General features: G+C 37.0%; 1 protein-coding gene across 24 annotated transcripts in view; it reads right to left on the bottom strand.

Moving 5' to 3' along the window:
- The window catches only part of HDAC9 (histone deacetylase 9), an 861,568-nt gene that overhangs the window by 372,384 nt on the left and 474,145 nt on the right, over positions 1 to 15,039 (bottom strand). For 15 of the 24 annotated variants that reach the window (XM_084791695.1, XM_084791698.1, XM_084791708.1 and 12 more), the window contains 3 exons: positions 13,773 to 13,923; positions 12,581 to 12,707; positions 10,223 to 10,344 (listed from right to left, as the gene is read on the bottom strand). In XM_084791695.1, the coding sequence (XP_084647821.1) occupies positions 10,223 to 10,344; positions 12,581 to 12,707; positions 13,773 to 13,923 (400 nt within the window). The remainder of the gene's footprint in view (positions 1 to 10,222; positions 10,345 to 12,580; positions 12,708 to 13,772; positions 13,924 to 15,039) is intronic. The other 9 variants (XM_084791696.1, XM_084791710.1, XM_084791703.1 and 6 more) reach the window with 3 other exon arrangements.

Here is a 15,039-nt window from a genome sequence, read left to right as displayed (position 1 = left end):
CTGTGCTGTGTTAAAGATAGTCACTAGCCAGAAGTGACTATTTAAGTTGCCTTAAAGTAATTTATTTAAAAAGTTCAATTTCAAATAATCCTAGGCCCATTCCCAGTCTCCAGTGCCAAGCTGGATACATGTATCTAGTGGCTATTGACCTGGGCAAATATGCATACAGAACTTGTCCATGACCGGTGACAATTCTGCTGAGCAGTGTGGCCCTGTGCTGTTCTTAAGGAACTGTATATCTTAAGGACGGCTTCAGCAGTCCAATAAAATCTCTGTGACTATTACTTTAACATATGTGAGATGCTTTAACATATACAAGACAAAACCAAAACGCTAAGAATAAAGTGACATAAATATTATATGTAAAAATGCAAGCATTTTGTTTAGCTATGTTTTCAAGTGCCTTGAATCTTTTTTTTTTTCCACCCAAGAATGCTGGCAACCCAGAAATAGGAAGTAGCTTCTCATAAGGAGGATTACATGTATGCTAATAAACCAGTCAGCCTGTCAGATTCTACTGCATGTGTCTTACCAGGAAGAATACAAGCTCCTCAATGGCAAACCCTTCCTCTAAAAAAAACAAAACAAAACAAAAACAAAAACAAAAACAAAAAACAAAAACCCAAACCCAAAAACAAAACAAAAAACTCATTCCTTCACCCTCAGGAGTGGGCATAGCACAAAGGGCATGTTGTCAAGAAAGTCAAGGACATTTTTTAAAGCTATCAAATTAGAGAGAAAACAATAAAGGCAATCTGATATCTTAGAATTGATAGATAACTGATAACTTTTGCTAAAAGAAATTATAATGGCCCAAGACTACAGCTACAGAGATATCAAGAACACGGAAGTTAGAGAAGAAAGCCGCTACCCGCATACAAACAGATGGGAAAGACGGTAGCATGCTAATTTGAGTAAAAAGTAAAGATGAGTAACTAAGGAGCAAAACAACGCACAGCAGAACAGGCTGGAAGATCTGGAGAAAGACAAGGACCCATGATGAAAAGCCTCATATGCCATAATGAGCTGTTGTGAGCTCCACGCGGCCAGATTCTCTGCCGCGAGGGCTTCTCTCATTTCTGAGGAACCAGATAGCTGGAAGAAACTGTAATGAAAACAGCATCATACATATTTCATATTTTGATATATCCCCTAGCTAGGTATAAAGAAAAATAAGTGCATACATTTGTGTGGAATATTTCCCCAGGGTTTCAAGTTCTATGGTTGTGATTTTTTACAAATTAGGAATATTTTTTTTAACCATTCTCCTGACTTTGCAACAGATGGCTAAACATTTTAAGAGTCTTAATTATTATTTTTTTGCCAATTTCTCATTCCAATCTTATCTAATATGTCCTGCCTGCTTCTAATTGTGCATTTTATAGGGAAGGAAAAATATTTCACTAGACTTTGCAAGAGTGAGCAATTATACAGCGTATGAGATAAGATTATGCAATAGCAGTCATTTTTTTACTTATGAATTTTTCAAGTAATTAACATCTTATCACAATCTTCATGAAAGAAAATAACAAATTTCTTAATATAATATCACTGGTCTATTTTCATTTAAATGAGAAATCTAAAATTTAAAACACTTTGATGTTCACAATGTTTAATGACAAGGTTAGAAAAAGAAATGCCACTCAAATTCTTTTAAATTCTGTCCGAGTCTCAGTAACTTACACTGGCAATATGTGTATTGGGATTGCTATATGTCAGGCGCCGTGCATGGGACTTTCATGCAGCACTTTTATTTGCTCACCAAGAAGATATGCTCGATAATGGATGCTTGAAAAGAAAACTGGAGCTACAATGTGTAGAGACTATACAACACCAAGTTAAGCCAATTTACCAGCCATATCCACCTGAGTCCAAGTCATATTATTACCATATCTTGTCTTTCTAGACTACATTGACTTTTCTCCACTAGTTTCCCCTTCAAGTGAGTAAGCCGACTTAGACTTCAATATTCTTACAAGGCTGATTACTTATCCCACAGTTCACAATTGGTACTCATATTAAGCCCTAATTACCCACCATCCTAATTACATATGCTATTAGTAAGAGCAGTTTCTCATTTATTGAACTATGTATTTTAATTCATTGTAGTCACTAAATCCAATATAGCCATACTTAATCTTTGGAATGAATAGACTTAGGAACATTATTTTCTACTACGATAGCTGTGATTTTAAAGTGAATATTTATATATTATAAATTTATATTCTTCATTTATCACAGGTAATCTCACTACTCAAAACGGATAAAAATATTATTGTATCTTATAATAATTGTTACTATTAATTAGATATTAAATGCAGTTGCCTTGTATTAATTAAATCACTTTTTCAAAGTACCTGAGATTTCTGATTGGATAATCAAAAACTGGTTTCAGTTCTCTGCACTTATCAGAAGGAACAGGTTGATTAATACTAGAAAAATAAGACAAATCCAGTCCTTATAATCCCCACACGTATAGGCTAGTTTATTTTCTATCCCAACCTAATATTTGATCACACTTCTTTTTCAATATAACAATAATGAATATACTGTTGATTCTACTAATGGAGAATAAATAGGGGCACAGAATAAAAACATCTACATCTTACCACCTTATCAGGATTCCAGTATAGGAGAGGTGGGCTAGAACTGATGGACCTAGAAGATAGAGGCTACTTAAGAAACAGAGTTTAGTGGAATCCCAAAGCAATAGGAGACTTGGGAGTGGACAACACAGAAACCAGAGAAAACTGAATTCTCAGGCAAACACAGTTTTAGCAAGTTGTTTTAAAAAGTAGCCAGCTCCAGCTAAATGATATAAATGCTAATACAGAAATCATAAAGATAGAACTCTTTTTTTCCCCATTCTGTCTTTTCTGCTTTCAATAAAATTACAAAAGAAACCAAAGAAAAAGAAAGACATGGTTTAAAGAGTCTACACAATTACTACCTCAGACTCAGAGGCAACATACTTTTTTAGAATCACTGGAGTATTAACAACTAACTCCAAGTAATGTATTAAAGGCTCTAATGGAAGAAGAGTACCTCAGAGCAGATGTTCAATTAACCAGAAACATTCATTTACCCAGGAAATGCAAAGAAGGAAGGAAAAAGGAATGTTGGACAGTCAGATGGCTCTGCAGGTAAAGGTGCTTGCAGTTAAGCCTAAAGACTAGAGTTCGATCCCAAGAACCCATATAGTGGAAGGAGGGAAGAGACTGTGACAGCTTGCCCAACAAGCTACCCAAGTCCAGGGCAGACAAAAACCAAGCAGGAAGGAGAGGGTGTGGGCACAAAGAAAGCCCCACCCCTCAACAAGAAGCTATTTGCAAATAATAGTTTCTGGAAGAGAGAAAATCCGTTTTCTTCAATAAAATGACACTGATATGTCAACTCCAGGACATATCCTGTACTTAGGAGCAGTTAGCCAACATACATCTGGCTCCATGGTTTTTCATAGATTTTTTTTTTTTTTGAGAGAAATGCAAGAGTTAGAAAGAAAGAGAGTGAGAGAAGGAGGGAGAGGGAGGTTAGGGAGGGAGAGGGAGGGAGGAAGGGAGGCAAGGAAAGAGGAGGAGAGAGGGGGAGGGAGGGAGGGAGAGAGACAGAGAGAGAGAGAGAGGATATGGTGGAAGTTGCAATGAGAAAGAATATAAAAAATATACTCTGAAATTCTCAAAGAACAAAAGCAAAACAAAACAAAAACAAACAAAATAAAAACCTACAACACAAAAATAAATGATAGCAAAAAAGAAGCTAAAATATCAATTTGCTTTAAAAACTGATCAGATCTAAAACACTCTATCCTCTAACTCTAAATTCATGAATATGTTGTAAAGCAGTTTTAGAAACCAAATGCCAAAAATATGAAACCATGAGAGTAAGATTCTGAGAGACATGGTTCTTTTGAGGTAAATTACTGTTTGGAGATGTTGTAAAGGAAATTAGATGGCCCTGTGTACTTTATGAAGCATGTGCTTTAGAGAGTGAACAAACTGATAAAGACTCACTTATCACAAATATTGTTATGAATTTTTAAATGGATGACTTTGTTTGTTTTTTGACAAGCCTTGATAACCAAACTGTTTACTAACTTGCATTACACAATTTCTAATGAGACAACACAGATGATCATATGTTTAAGAATACTTTTTAATCCAACGCTAAAAGCTTTATCCGTGAAGAAACATACTGATAAGTTTCACATTTTTAAACTGCCTGTTCTGTTTAGTGAAAGACACTAGCAAGAGAAGTAAGACCCACTGCATGTAAGAACAGAACAGCCTTCTAGAATGTTGCTCAGTTAAGTTGAAAGCATCTTCACACAAAGCCCATAACTCTGTTAGCAACAAGCCAAACTTAGAAGTAATCAATACAGCTTCATCAGGCAAATGGGTAAATCAACTGTAGTTCATGAATACCAAAAATGTTATTCGTTGATAATAGATGATAAGCTTCAAGTCATGAAAAGACAGAGCAACATTAAATGCATGACACTGTGCAGGTAATTCTTGGTTGTCAACTTGACTACATAAGGAATTAATGAAAAGCCAAATGGCTGGGAACACCTATAAAGGTTCTTTTTAACTTAAATTTCATGTCCAGTGGGAAGACCTCCTTCTGATATGGATCTTTGAGGTGAGAAGATCCACCCTTAATTAGGGCCAACACCTTCTGCTGGCAACTTAGATAAAGGACACAGAGGCAGGAACTCTATTATTTTGCTTGCTTGCTTTTGCCCTCATTAAGTCAATTCCTTCACTTGCATTAGAGCCTACTTCTTCACGATTCTGGTGTATCCTAAAGACCAGCTGAGACACTTGGCCTTGGGGATTTAACAACTACTGGATTCTTGAACCTTCTGTTTTAGGCAGACACTGTTATATTAGATGTACCAAATCATTCTTATATATATATATATATACATATATATATATATGTATATATACACACGCATGTGTGTGTGTGTGTGTGTGTGTGTGTGTTCTATAAGCTCTGTCATTCTAGAGAACCCTGACCAGTACAAATGCCAAGGAAAAGAAGCGATCGTGAAATGACCACATCTTGCATGAGTTTATCTATATGTCATCACTGGACAAAGTTCAACTGTTCAGAAATAAATTATAAATGTTAATTTTTTTTTACATTTTTGTGTATGAGTGTTTTTCCTGCAAGTGTGTTTGTTTGCCATATGCACGCCTGGTAGTCATGGACACCAAAGAATGGCGCTGGATCCTCATGGAACCGGAATTAAAGATGATTGGGAAACACCGCATCCTGGTAAAATGTGAACCTAATCTCTCTGCAAGAGTAGCAAGGGAGCCATCTCTCTAGCCTTGGGGAGTAATTGGGAAAAAAATTACTATATTCCCACGTTAGGGTTGGTAGCGTGAAAGAATAGGTGAGAACCAAGGGTTTTTAAATGCAAATGATAACATTTGTGCATTCTGTGTAAAGCTAGGACAGACAGATGACATGTCCTCAGGTGAATTACAGGCTGTATTAATAATAATGCTGACATTGGCTGAAGGGAAGGGAGATAGCTCATAGGACAAAGTACTTGCTCAGCTCACAGGAGGTCAAGAGCTTGTATTGTCCTCACTGAAGTAAATGTCAGATGGGCCTGATCGTGTATCTACAATCCCAGGGCTGTCTAACTAGGCACGTGGGTGTGAGGAGCTACAGGCTCTGCAAAACACCTTGCCCTGGTAAAGAAAGTGCGAAGCAGTGAAGAAAGACACCTATTATCACACATGTGACCTGCACACACATGTGAAAGCATACCACATATATGTGCCCACAAATAGGGAAACACATACTTTTATGCACATCACCTATACATGCCCATGTAGAATGTTGATACTATAAGATATTGGTGATAACGGGATAAGTATAGGTATAATGTGCTGGTTTCTCAATCTGTAATTCAAAAACCATTCTTAACACTAAAGTTTATTGATTAGAAACAAGGTGAGCAAAAATTATCAGATCTCCCTATATAGTAGACTTGAAATAAGCCTGCTACTTCTTTTAGACGTCATGCCATGTTCGGAGATGCCATGGGATATAAAAAGTATAGAAGGGGAAGAGGAAGAGGAAGAGGGGAACGAGGCAGAGAGATAGGAAAAGAAAGAGGAAGAAAAAGATCTTAAGCAATCATAAGGAAGTGGCCTTTTGTTAACATTGGACTGCAATGACTTGATTGCATCACCTAGGTCCCACAGCCTGACCACTGAGTGCTACACGAGGACATATACAAGGCTGTATGTCCCAACTCTGTCTCCTTTTCAATTTACTCTATGTGAAAAATGCCACTGGCCTTCCACAACCTTAACATGTTTGGATCCCTTCCATCTTTGAGTCATATTCTAGTGTTGCTGACCATTAAAGCGAAAAGTTTCAGTAGAGCTGGAACAATCTTATTAGCCAAAGCCAAGCTTTATATGGCTCGTGCACTTTAAGAGGTTAATATACCCTGCCAGCGTGCTTTGTTCAGAAGTATTAAGTGGAAATCTATAACATTCAAAGAAAGGCAAAGTTCACTAGGTAAGACTTCGATAATATAATGGAGTATAAAACCTCTAGAATTTTTTGTCATAATATTTTATGAAGCATATGCTCATACTCACTGGAACGGGGTCCAAATTAAATGGTTTTAGAGGTCAGTTCAAAGTCACTGTGTACGCAATATCTCCAGAAGAAATATGCACGCGTTTGAAAGTGCCAGGACCCAGAACCTTTCTTTTTCCCTTCATTGTCAATCCTGTAGTGTGTTGTAGAAGGAGGGGAAATCTAGTTCTATAGCAATAATACTATTTTCAGCCACAGCATATCCACAATGTTCCTATCAACCAACTCTTTGTTAGAGAACAAAGAAATCTTAGTGAGAGGCCTAGGGGAGGGGAATAGGGCAGAAGAGGAAGGAGGAGTGGGAACAGGAAGATATGAGCTAGGGGATAATATTAGGGATGTAATCTGAATAAATTATAATAAATTAAAAATAAAAAAGAGGTAAAATTCCTTTCCTTTAGCTAAAAATAAACAGTAATAAACAATTTACTCCATACATATATATATAATGTTATTTTCAGATACACACACAGCCATTCATATAAGGATAAAAATCCAAAATGAAACAAAAAAGCAAAACAAAACCTAAAAGCTCACCCATTCCACAGAGATGACTCAATGGTTAAGGGAATTGGCTAGTCATAGGTTCAGTTCCCAGCACCCAAATGGCAGCTCATAATTCCAGGATATCTGACACCCTAACTCAGATATTCTTGCAAGCAAAATACCAATGCCAATAAAATAAAAATAAACATTTCTTTAAAAATGAAAGTAAATAGGCCTTGTTAGCTAAACAAACTGTGAGGAGGGAAACAAAGATCTACTTTCCTCGAGAAAGATCGGATTTCTGCAAGAATATAAGAATTCCGTAGCTGTTTTTTTCTTAGTGTGTGTGAAGGTAGGGATGTCCGTGCTCGTAGTTTAGGGGGCGTCCCTGGGGCCACCTTCATCTATTTAAAGCTATTAGGGCTTTCCCCACTCTAGTCCCTGTTTTATTCTTTATACCTTACTAATAAATACAAGTAAATCATTAAATAGTCAGGAAAAAAGAAATAAACATTATGTAGTATTACATGCAGTTCAGAAGACAGAGCTAACTCATTAACCAGTTCCTTTGGGTCTGAGAGTAACGTCTGAGGACACAGCAGAAGCTGACAGGCTGGCTCTGGTGACCCGGCCTGAGTCTGTCTCAGCTGTCCTGCTACTTCTGCATGACCTTGGCAATACTCTAGATGTAGTTCAATGTGATGTAACTTTGTCCAAAAATATGATTGAAATTTTATAGTGATTTTTTTTTAGAGTACAAAGTCTTAATTTTTCTCACAACACAACTGGCAACATGCCAAATGGGTATATGTCGGAAGAACTTGAGGAGGTCCACCTATTTGTAATCAATGAAGAGCATCTCTGAGTATTTGGTATTGGGAAAACATCTGTAGTTAATTATGTCACACTTCTCTTAATCACACAATGGGAACTGAACAAGAAATATTCGGAAACCCTACAGTGATTTTAAAGCATTAACAGCTACTCAAGAACTCTATTGATATAATGTTTGAAAATGTTTGGTTTGGGAGATCAACAGTGTGATACTTCATAAAAGATCAGATTTTCTGCAGAAAATGAACACATTTCAAATATTGAGCAGTGAACAGAAAAAGCATGCCATTCAGTAGGCCAGAGAGTTTCACACACTTACACATGCCCAAAAAGAAGCAGAGGGAACATCTTGCACATCACATCAGGGTGCACAGCATATACTCAAACAAGGTTTAGTTGTGGAATAGGAATTTCGGTGAGAATAAATTAACAGCTTGGTATTCTTTCCTCTTGAAAACAGAGGCATGGGATGTACCAGCTTTTCAGTACTCGTTCATTTTGAACAATGTAGATTTTTCTTTCTGGATGCTTGGGGCCACAGATGCCACTTCTCTTAAGGCCACTATCAGCTGTAAGTCAGTGTCTAGTCTCAATGGTAAGAGAAGTGTTAAGGCCATGTGTTCAGGGGACTGGGTCTTTTGACTGTACAACTTATTAGGAACTTTCAGGCAAAAGGAGACTGACCCTGTTTACTTTCCTTCCCATGCTGTCTTGACTCTCTCTTGACAGTCCCTTCCCTGACTATGGCAATTTCACAGAATTTTTGTTAATAGTTCCTACATATTCCACTAATTATTAAGGCTGGAATTCCCATACCCTTTAAGAATGAGTTTTTATAAACTACACCCAAGGTTTATAAATACATAAAGCCTCACTCTTTTCTTCCCTCCTTTTGTCCTAGAGAAATTGACTTATTAGAAAGTAAAGTGTAGCAATGTAAAATTCAGAGGCAATACATGATGCTCAGGCATTCTTCCCTCTGCATTGATTCCTACCCAAGTGTTCTATGATACCTAAATTCCTAGAGACACAGAAATCTGGGCTATAAAAATAAAAAGGCATTGACTGCCCTGTGAAGCTTAAACACTTTTTTCCAGTATTTGGGCCCATATAAACTGGATTGGGGGTAATAAATTCTTAATCATAGTTGATTTTCTTTTTAAAATCTTCATTACGTACAGGTAAATTATCTGGCAGAAATTAGCTTCAGGGTGTGTTTATACGATCTACACCCATTTTAATTACTCCAAATTGCTTGGAAGAATGAATATAATTATTTGAAATCACCACTCTGTGGATTCTACACACAAATTCGAGAGATGTGGTGCTTCAGTATGTCTTGTGTAAACTACAATAGATTAGACTATCTATGAAAACCTATGTGGACGTTTCTGGTGTAGAAATTTGAAATCTTTTGAAAAGCTGCATTTCCTAAACCTCCAAAGTTTTAGAACAGCATCTACACAAATCTTATTATCTAAATATTACTTAAATATATTTAAATACATATAATGGTAAGAGCATATATACTTTAACATGGCATGTTGGTGACATTCAAAATGGAACCTAAGATGGGAAAACAAATAACAAATCTTAGAGTGATGATACTGGCCATTAAATTTTAAATAAAAGTTGAATATGACACTCCTCCAAGACAAGTTTATTGTAAGTTTCTGAAGTAAATTTGAATATTCAATACCTGAGATTACTAGGAATACATTTTCACTGAGGTCTGCAGTCTAAATAACATTAGGTAAATAACTGACTCAGAAGGAAGCATTGCCTGAGCTGATGTTCAATACATCAATAATTAGAATTTTAAATTAGAAAGCATTATTGGACAAAGGAAATCTTATTAGATGTGTTTAAGTAAATGTTTAAAGAAAAGGAGACAACAGGTAATAGAAGATATTTCTGGTTCTTTAAAATGAACAAAAAATATTTTTTTCTGAGTAATGATATGCCTATTTTCCTTTATTCTAACCTTTATTGCTAATCCAGATATGATAACCTTTTCAGTATTACAAAGACACTCTGAATGGATAGTGAATGGACCCGTGCAGAGATAGAAAAGGGAGAATTATGAGCCAACATGTACTCTATATGTTTAGGAGCTCATACATGCATGTGCTTGTGGGCATGTTTAGTTCAATATGGTGTGAGTGGAGAGTACCTATACCTCAAGTTCTTTAATTCTCACTTAGATATGAGCAAAGCAAAAAATAAGATGTGCCATAAAAAAGTAAATGTTGTCCTTGTTATGCCAACTTACCAGTTTTTCTCAAGGGGAAATCATCCTTGGCATCTTGGGCTCCCGGTAACGTGTACTTGTAGGATGGAGAGGTTCCGCTAAGGGGCGGAGAGCTTTGATCCAGTGATGTGTGGTGGGCAGCCCTACAAAAAAACACAAAGTAGGTTCACATTGATGCTGGATTTTAGCAGATGTTAATCAGAAGTAACCAGTTGCACATGCTGTCCAGTCCCTCAGATGCATATAGGTTCATCTGCCTCCAATGTATTCAAACCACTTGTATATCCAAGTCCATAGTCGCAAAATACGGAATGATGCAGGAGTCTTAGAAATGCCCGCCTTGTATCTGCTCATTCAACCACATGGAAAACTCCACTTTGTTGAAGTAGATTTGAGATTTCTATAATCTAAAATGCCTGCACATGATTTCTCAATAGCTATACTAAAAAAAAAAAGAAGCTAGCATTTGGATCCTATGGAGTCACTACTATAGAACAACCATGTTGGCGGTAAGCATGTCCAAAGACCTTATCACTGCCAGTTAGCATAGCCAAATACACAAGGATGACCTCTGCACTAAAAAGACAACAGTGACAGAAGTCTCAGAGTCCTGACTCCCACAGAACATGTGTGGGACAGAAAACATATCTTCTTTTATATAAAATTAACTTTTAAAAATATTTTCTATTTCTTGGATGAATATATTGAAAAGGAAACAACTGCATTACTAGAAAAAAGTTCGGAGGACTGGACTCAGATGGCCCAGTGCAGACAAATATCAAAACTACTATACATTAGGGGGAGAATGCCCTGGGCACGGGGTCACTGCCACGGTGACTGTTCCACCACAGGTCTTTATTTGAAAAGTACATTCTCAACAGCTAACTTATTTAATGGCACTGCACATACTTGTAACTGGTAAAAAGCTTCAAAATGTGCCATCATGCCCTTTGCCTGGAGAAGGCAACTGGTCCTTTGAGAATTCAAGCAAATTGCCCAGAGCCACATAGCCAATTCCTACAATTAATGGTTTATGGTTAGCTGGAATTATATTCCAAGTAAACAAGAGCAGATCACTACTGACATGAGGAGCCATGTCTAATATACTCAAGGGAATAGCTGAAGAATATTCATCAGATAAATTATTTCCTAGCAGTTCTTTCTCATTAGAAAATTGCATTATCTTTTCCTTACATCTATTGGAAGCATTATGAATCAGTTACATATTATGCAGATAATTTAGGTAACAAAATTATATTTATTTCACATGAATTTGTGAAACTGACTGGTTTCTTGAGGCAACTAATACAAAGGACATGATTGTTCAAATGTCAAATATTTTGGAGTCTGTTGCCTCAGTTTTAAATGAGCAGGAGAACAGATATCTATTAAACAGACTTAGAGGTAGAGTAACTCTTCTTTGAAATTCTTGGGCTACTTCCAAATTTCTTTAAAAAAAATAGTATTTCTGTCCTGTCCTTAATGTTAGGGACTGAAATATACATTCTCATAAACTCTTAAGGCCTTTGAACAAAGATATTCATGTGAGAACTGAATCCATTCTTTACTAGCCTGTTATCCAATGTGATTTATATATCGTCTCTGATCTAATTCTGAAAGAAAAAAAAAAACCCACATCATTCCCATCTCATAGATAAAGAAATCGTATTTTATGTAATATCTCTGCTGGACTTAGGGAAGTGTGGTTCCATAAAAGCTCCAATAGCACCATGTATCTCGCTGTCAGTTTGTATCACAGAAAGCCTAACTCTAATTTCACTGGGTGGAAAGCAGTGAGGTGATGTGAGCAACGCTGAGGGAGGTAATAACGGCTTAGGTTTGTTTATTTACCTTCCTCCTTTGCCTTCATTCTCTTATCTTCCTCTTAAAAAAATAAAAATCACCTGAATTACCTGCATTTCTCAAAATAGCTCTGGTTTCTATTTTGTATTAAGCCAAACGAAACAAAATAATCACCTAAACATCGATGGATTCTGCACAGATATCAGATGTACCATCTGAGGATCTCTAACCATCTCTGGGTTCCACCCAGAATCCAGTTATTCATTCAACAAAGAAAACACTGTACTCCCTCCCCTCCCGGTGACAAATGCTAATGATAGTTGAGCACTGCTCGGTCCTATTTACTTTGTAACATTTTTCCCCTTAGGACCTTCCCAGCAACTCTCAGAGGTAGGCACTACTGCAATTCTTTTTGTAGAGAAGAAAGCTGATCCGTAGAGATTTCCAGGAACTTGTCAGGAGCCACACAGCTGAGAAGTGGCCAGCCTAGAATTTCCCACCCAGGTCAGCTAAAGATAGAACCTGTGCTCTCTACCCTTGGGATGAAAGCAGCCAAGCACAGAACATACAACATACGTGTACCAGAGCTTGGGATGGCGGCTCACGGAATGAGTCTTTCCATTGGTTGGAGTGTCTTTCGTTGCTGATTTACTCAACAGGAATTCTTGAAGCTTCTGCTTTACCTCGGTGCTGGCCACTGCCCCTGAAACACACACACACACACATACACACACAGGGAAACAGATACTGACTGTGAGCTACTCTCAAGACTCAAGAATACTCAACAAAGGTCACAAAGGAGTAGCACTGGCCACAGCATATGGAGTTTTCCTACTAAAAGAAAGAACCAAAATCTACACTGGCTTTAGAAAGTGGCAGAGCCCTGTTTTGTAACTGTTCCTTACATTACAAATTCTCAAAATGCCTTTAGTGAGTTTTTTGATTGTTTTTATAGAAGGAGATTCCTAGAACTATCATCCATCTTAAAATTTAAAAAGAAAATTGCTGACAATTGGGGCTGTGGTTAACGGCACACTGCTTGCCTAGTATTTATGAGGCCCCGTGTTCAACCCCCAGTACTTGTTTTAGAAAATGAATACATAAATAGGAACAAAACATTAGTTTTCAATATTATTTTATTTTTTAAACTTAGAAATCTTGAGGACTGTTGAAGATTACTACAATACATTAAAAGTATCTTCTGAGTTTCCTTCCAATAAATTAAACAGTTTTAAAAATTCACTTCAACAAATAAACTTGGTTGATAATTTCTGTTCAAATTACCACACTTTAAACTTCGCAACGACCTGCGTTTGAACTGACTGGCTAGAGGGCAATCTTTTGGATCTGTCTCCCTCTTGTGGGCCCTTATTTTGCAAACGTTCTGCCTTGAGTATCACGAAAGCATAAGTAGAGCAGAAAGGGAAGTGAGGCACATTACGATGTTCATCACAGTTACTGCTTGGGGGACTAAAAAATGTAGACATAACTTTATTAATAAACAGGCAGTCTTCACATTTGATCGCTTTAGTAGGATGATATTTCCAAAGTCCAAAGAACCAGTCTGTCTTTGTCTTTGCCAATGTGGTGTGTATTTTTCATTATGCTCTGCAGAGCTGATATGAAAGGGCATTTTAACCTATGCATTACTGTTTTAATTATACAAGGACAGTTTTGACAAGTTTGTTTCCATTATTTATCAGGTTCCTCGAGACGGTCAGCTAAAGATTCGGGAAGAGAGTCTATCTGTTACCCTGGCGCATCTTACTTTCTCGTCCTCTATCTTTGCCTCTGAGAGGAGGAAGCTGCTGCTCTCTGCGATGCCTCTCCACCTCCTGTTCTTGCCTCTGCTGCTCCAGCTTCTGCTCCTTTTCCAGGAGTTCCTGCTGTTGTTTGATGGCTAGAAGTTCCTGTTGTAACTTGCGAGAAGAGAAAAACATGAGAGTGTGCAATTTTTTTAAGCTTCAAAGTCATCCCTCATTGCCCCACATTGCAATGTTATCAGTTTTGGGAACTGGATAGTATTTAGTTTCTGCTTCAAACACCTTTTTATTGTTGAAATATGAATACAGGAAATTAAAGTCATGATGGTTTTGAGATCTACACCAAGCACGCTTTTAGATGATTCCATTACTTGTGCCTCCCTATCAAAAATTATTATCAAATCCACTCAGGTCATTTGAATGCTGTTGGCTTAGCCTTTAGTTCCCTTCTCTGTGTGAATACAAAATACAGGAACATGCAAAGGCAGAGAAACCACAGATGCCTATTTCACAAAGTCTCTCACACTATAAATAAACAACTTAGATAACCAATTCTTACCCTGAGATACTGAGTGTAAAACTAAAGTAAATAAGATGCTGAGGTGTGAGTTAATTTGAGGGAAAGTCTGCCTGAAATAGAACAGACACTGAGACTTTTACCACCTCACAGAGTCAGTTCTTCTTCGAGTGAGATAATCTACATATTCATATAATTCTCGAGAAAATAACACAAAGTTCATAACTGTCACTAACACATGGAAACTTCTCGATTAGAGATCTTGATCCAAATGAAATCATGCATTGGTGTTTGGTTCTGAATCCTCTGAAATTTACCTCAAACCACGCATAACAAAAATATGAGGTTAATTGGTATGACCTTTTAAAGATATCAGTTTCCTTTCAGACCAAGAAATGTACATACATCTGAAGAAAAGCAAATGTACCCACTGAGAAACTAAAGACTCTACCTAGATAGGAGGCTCTGGCACTGCAACTCTCAGGCAGAGCTCTGACGCAACACTAAAGCTATTCAGAATCTCTGCTCATTAAAGTAAGCTAGACAATATTGTCTTTCAGATCAGATTCATAATTCATAGGAAATTTAGTTTTGAATGAATATATTTCAATTATTATTATTCATAGCTTAATACCAACTAAAGCATAATTTATCCTTTTGAATATGAGGTGCCGAAAAAAATCTGTATTTTATAGCAAGTAATTGAACAAAAATTAAAGGACCAGAGCAGTGCTGTCAGAACATTCTTGTTTCTT

This window comes from Acomys minous (genome assembly GCF_964271855.1).
Source record: "Acomys minous genome assembly, chromosome: 8".
In the NCBI taxonomy this organism is placed as follows: Eukaryota; Metazoa; Chordata; class Mammalia; order Rodentia; family Muridae; genus Acomys; species Acomys minous.
The sequence above is the reverse complement of the archived record's forward strand: the minus strand, read 5'-3'. Positions and strand labels throughout refer to the sequence as shown.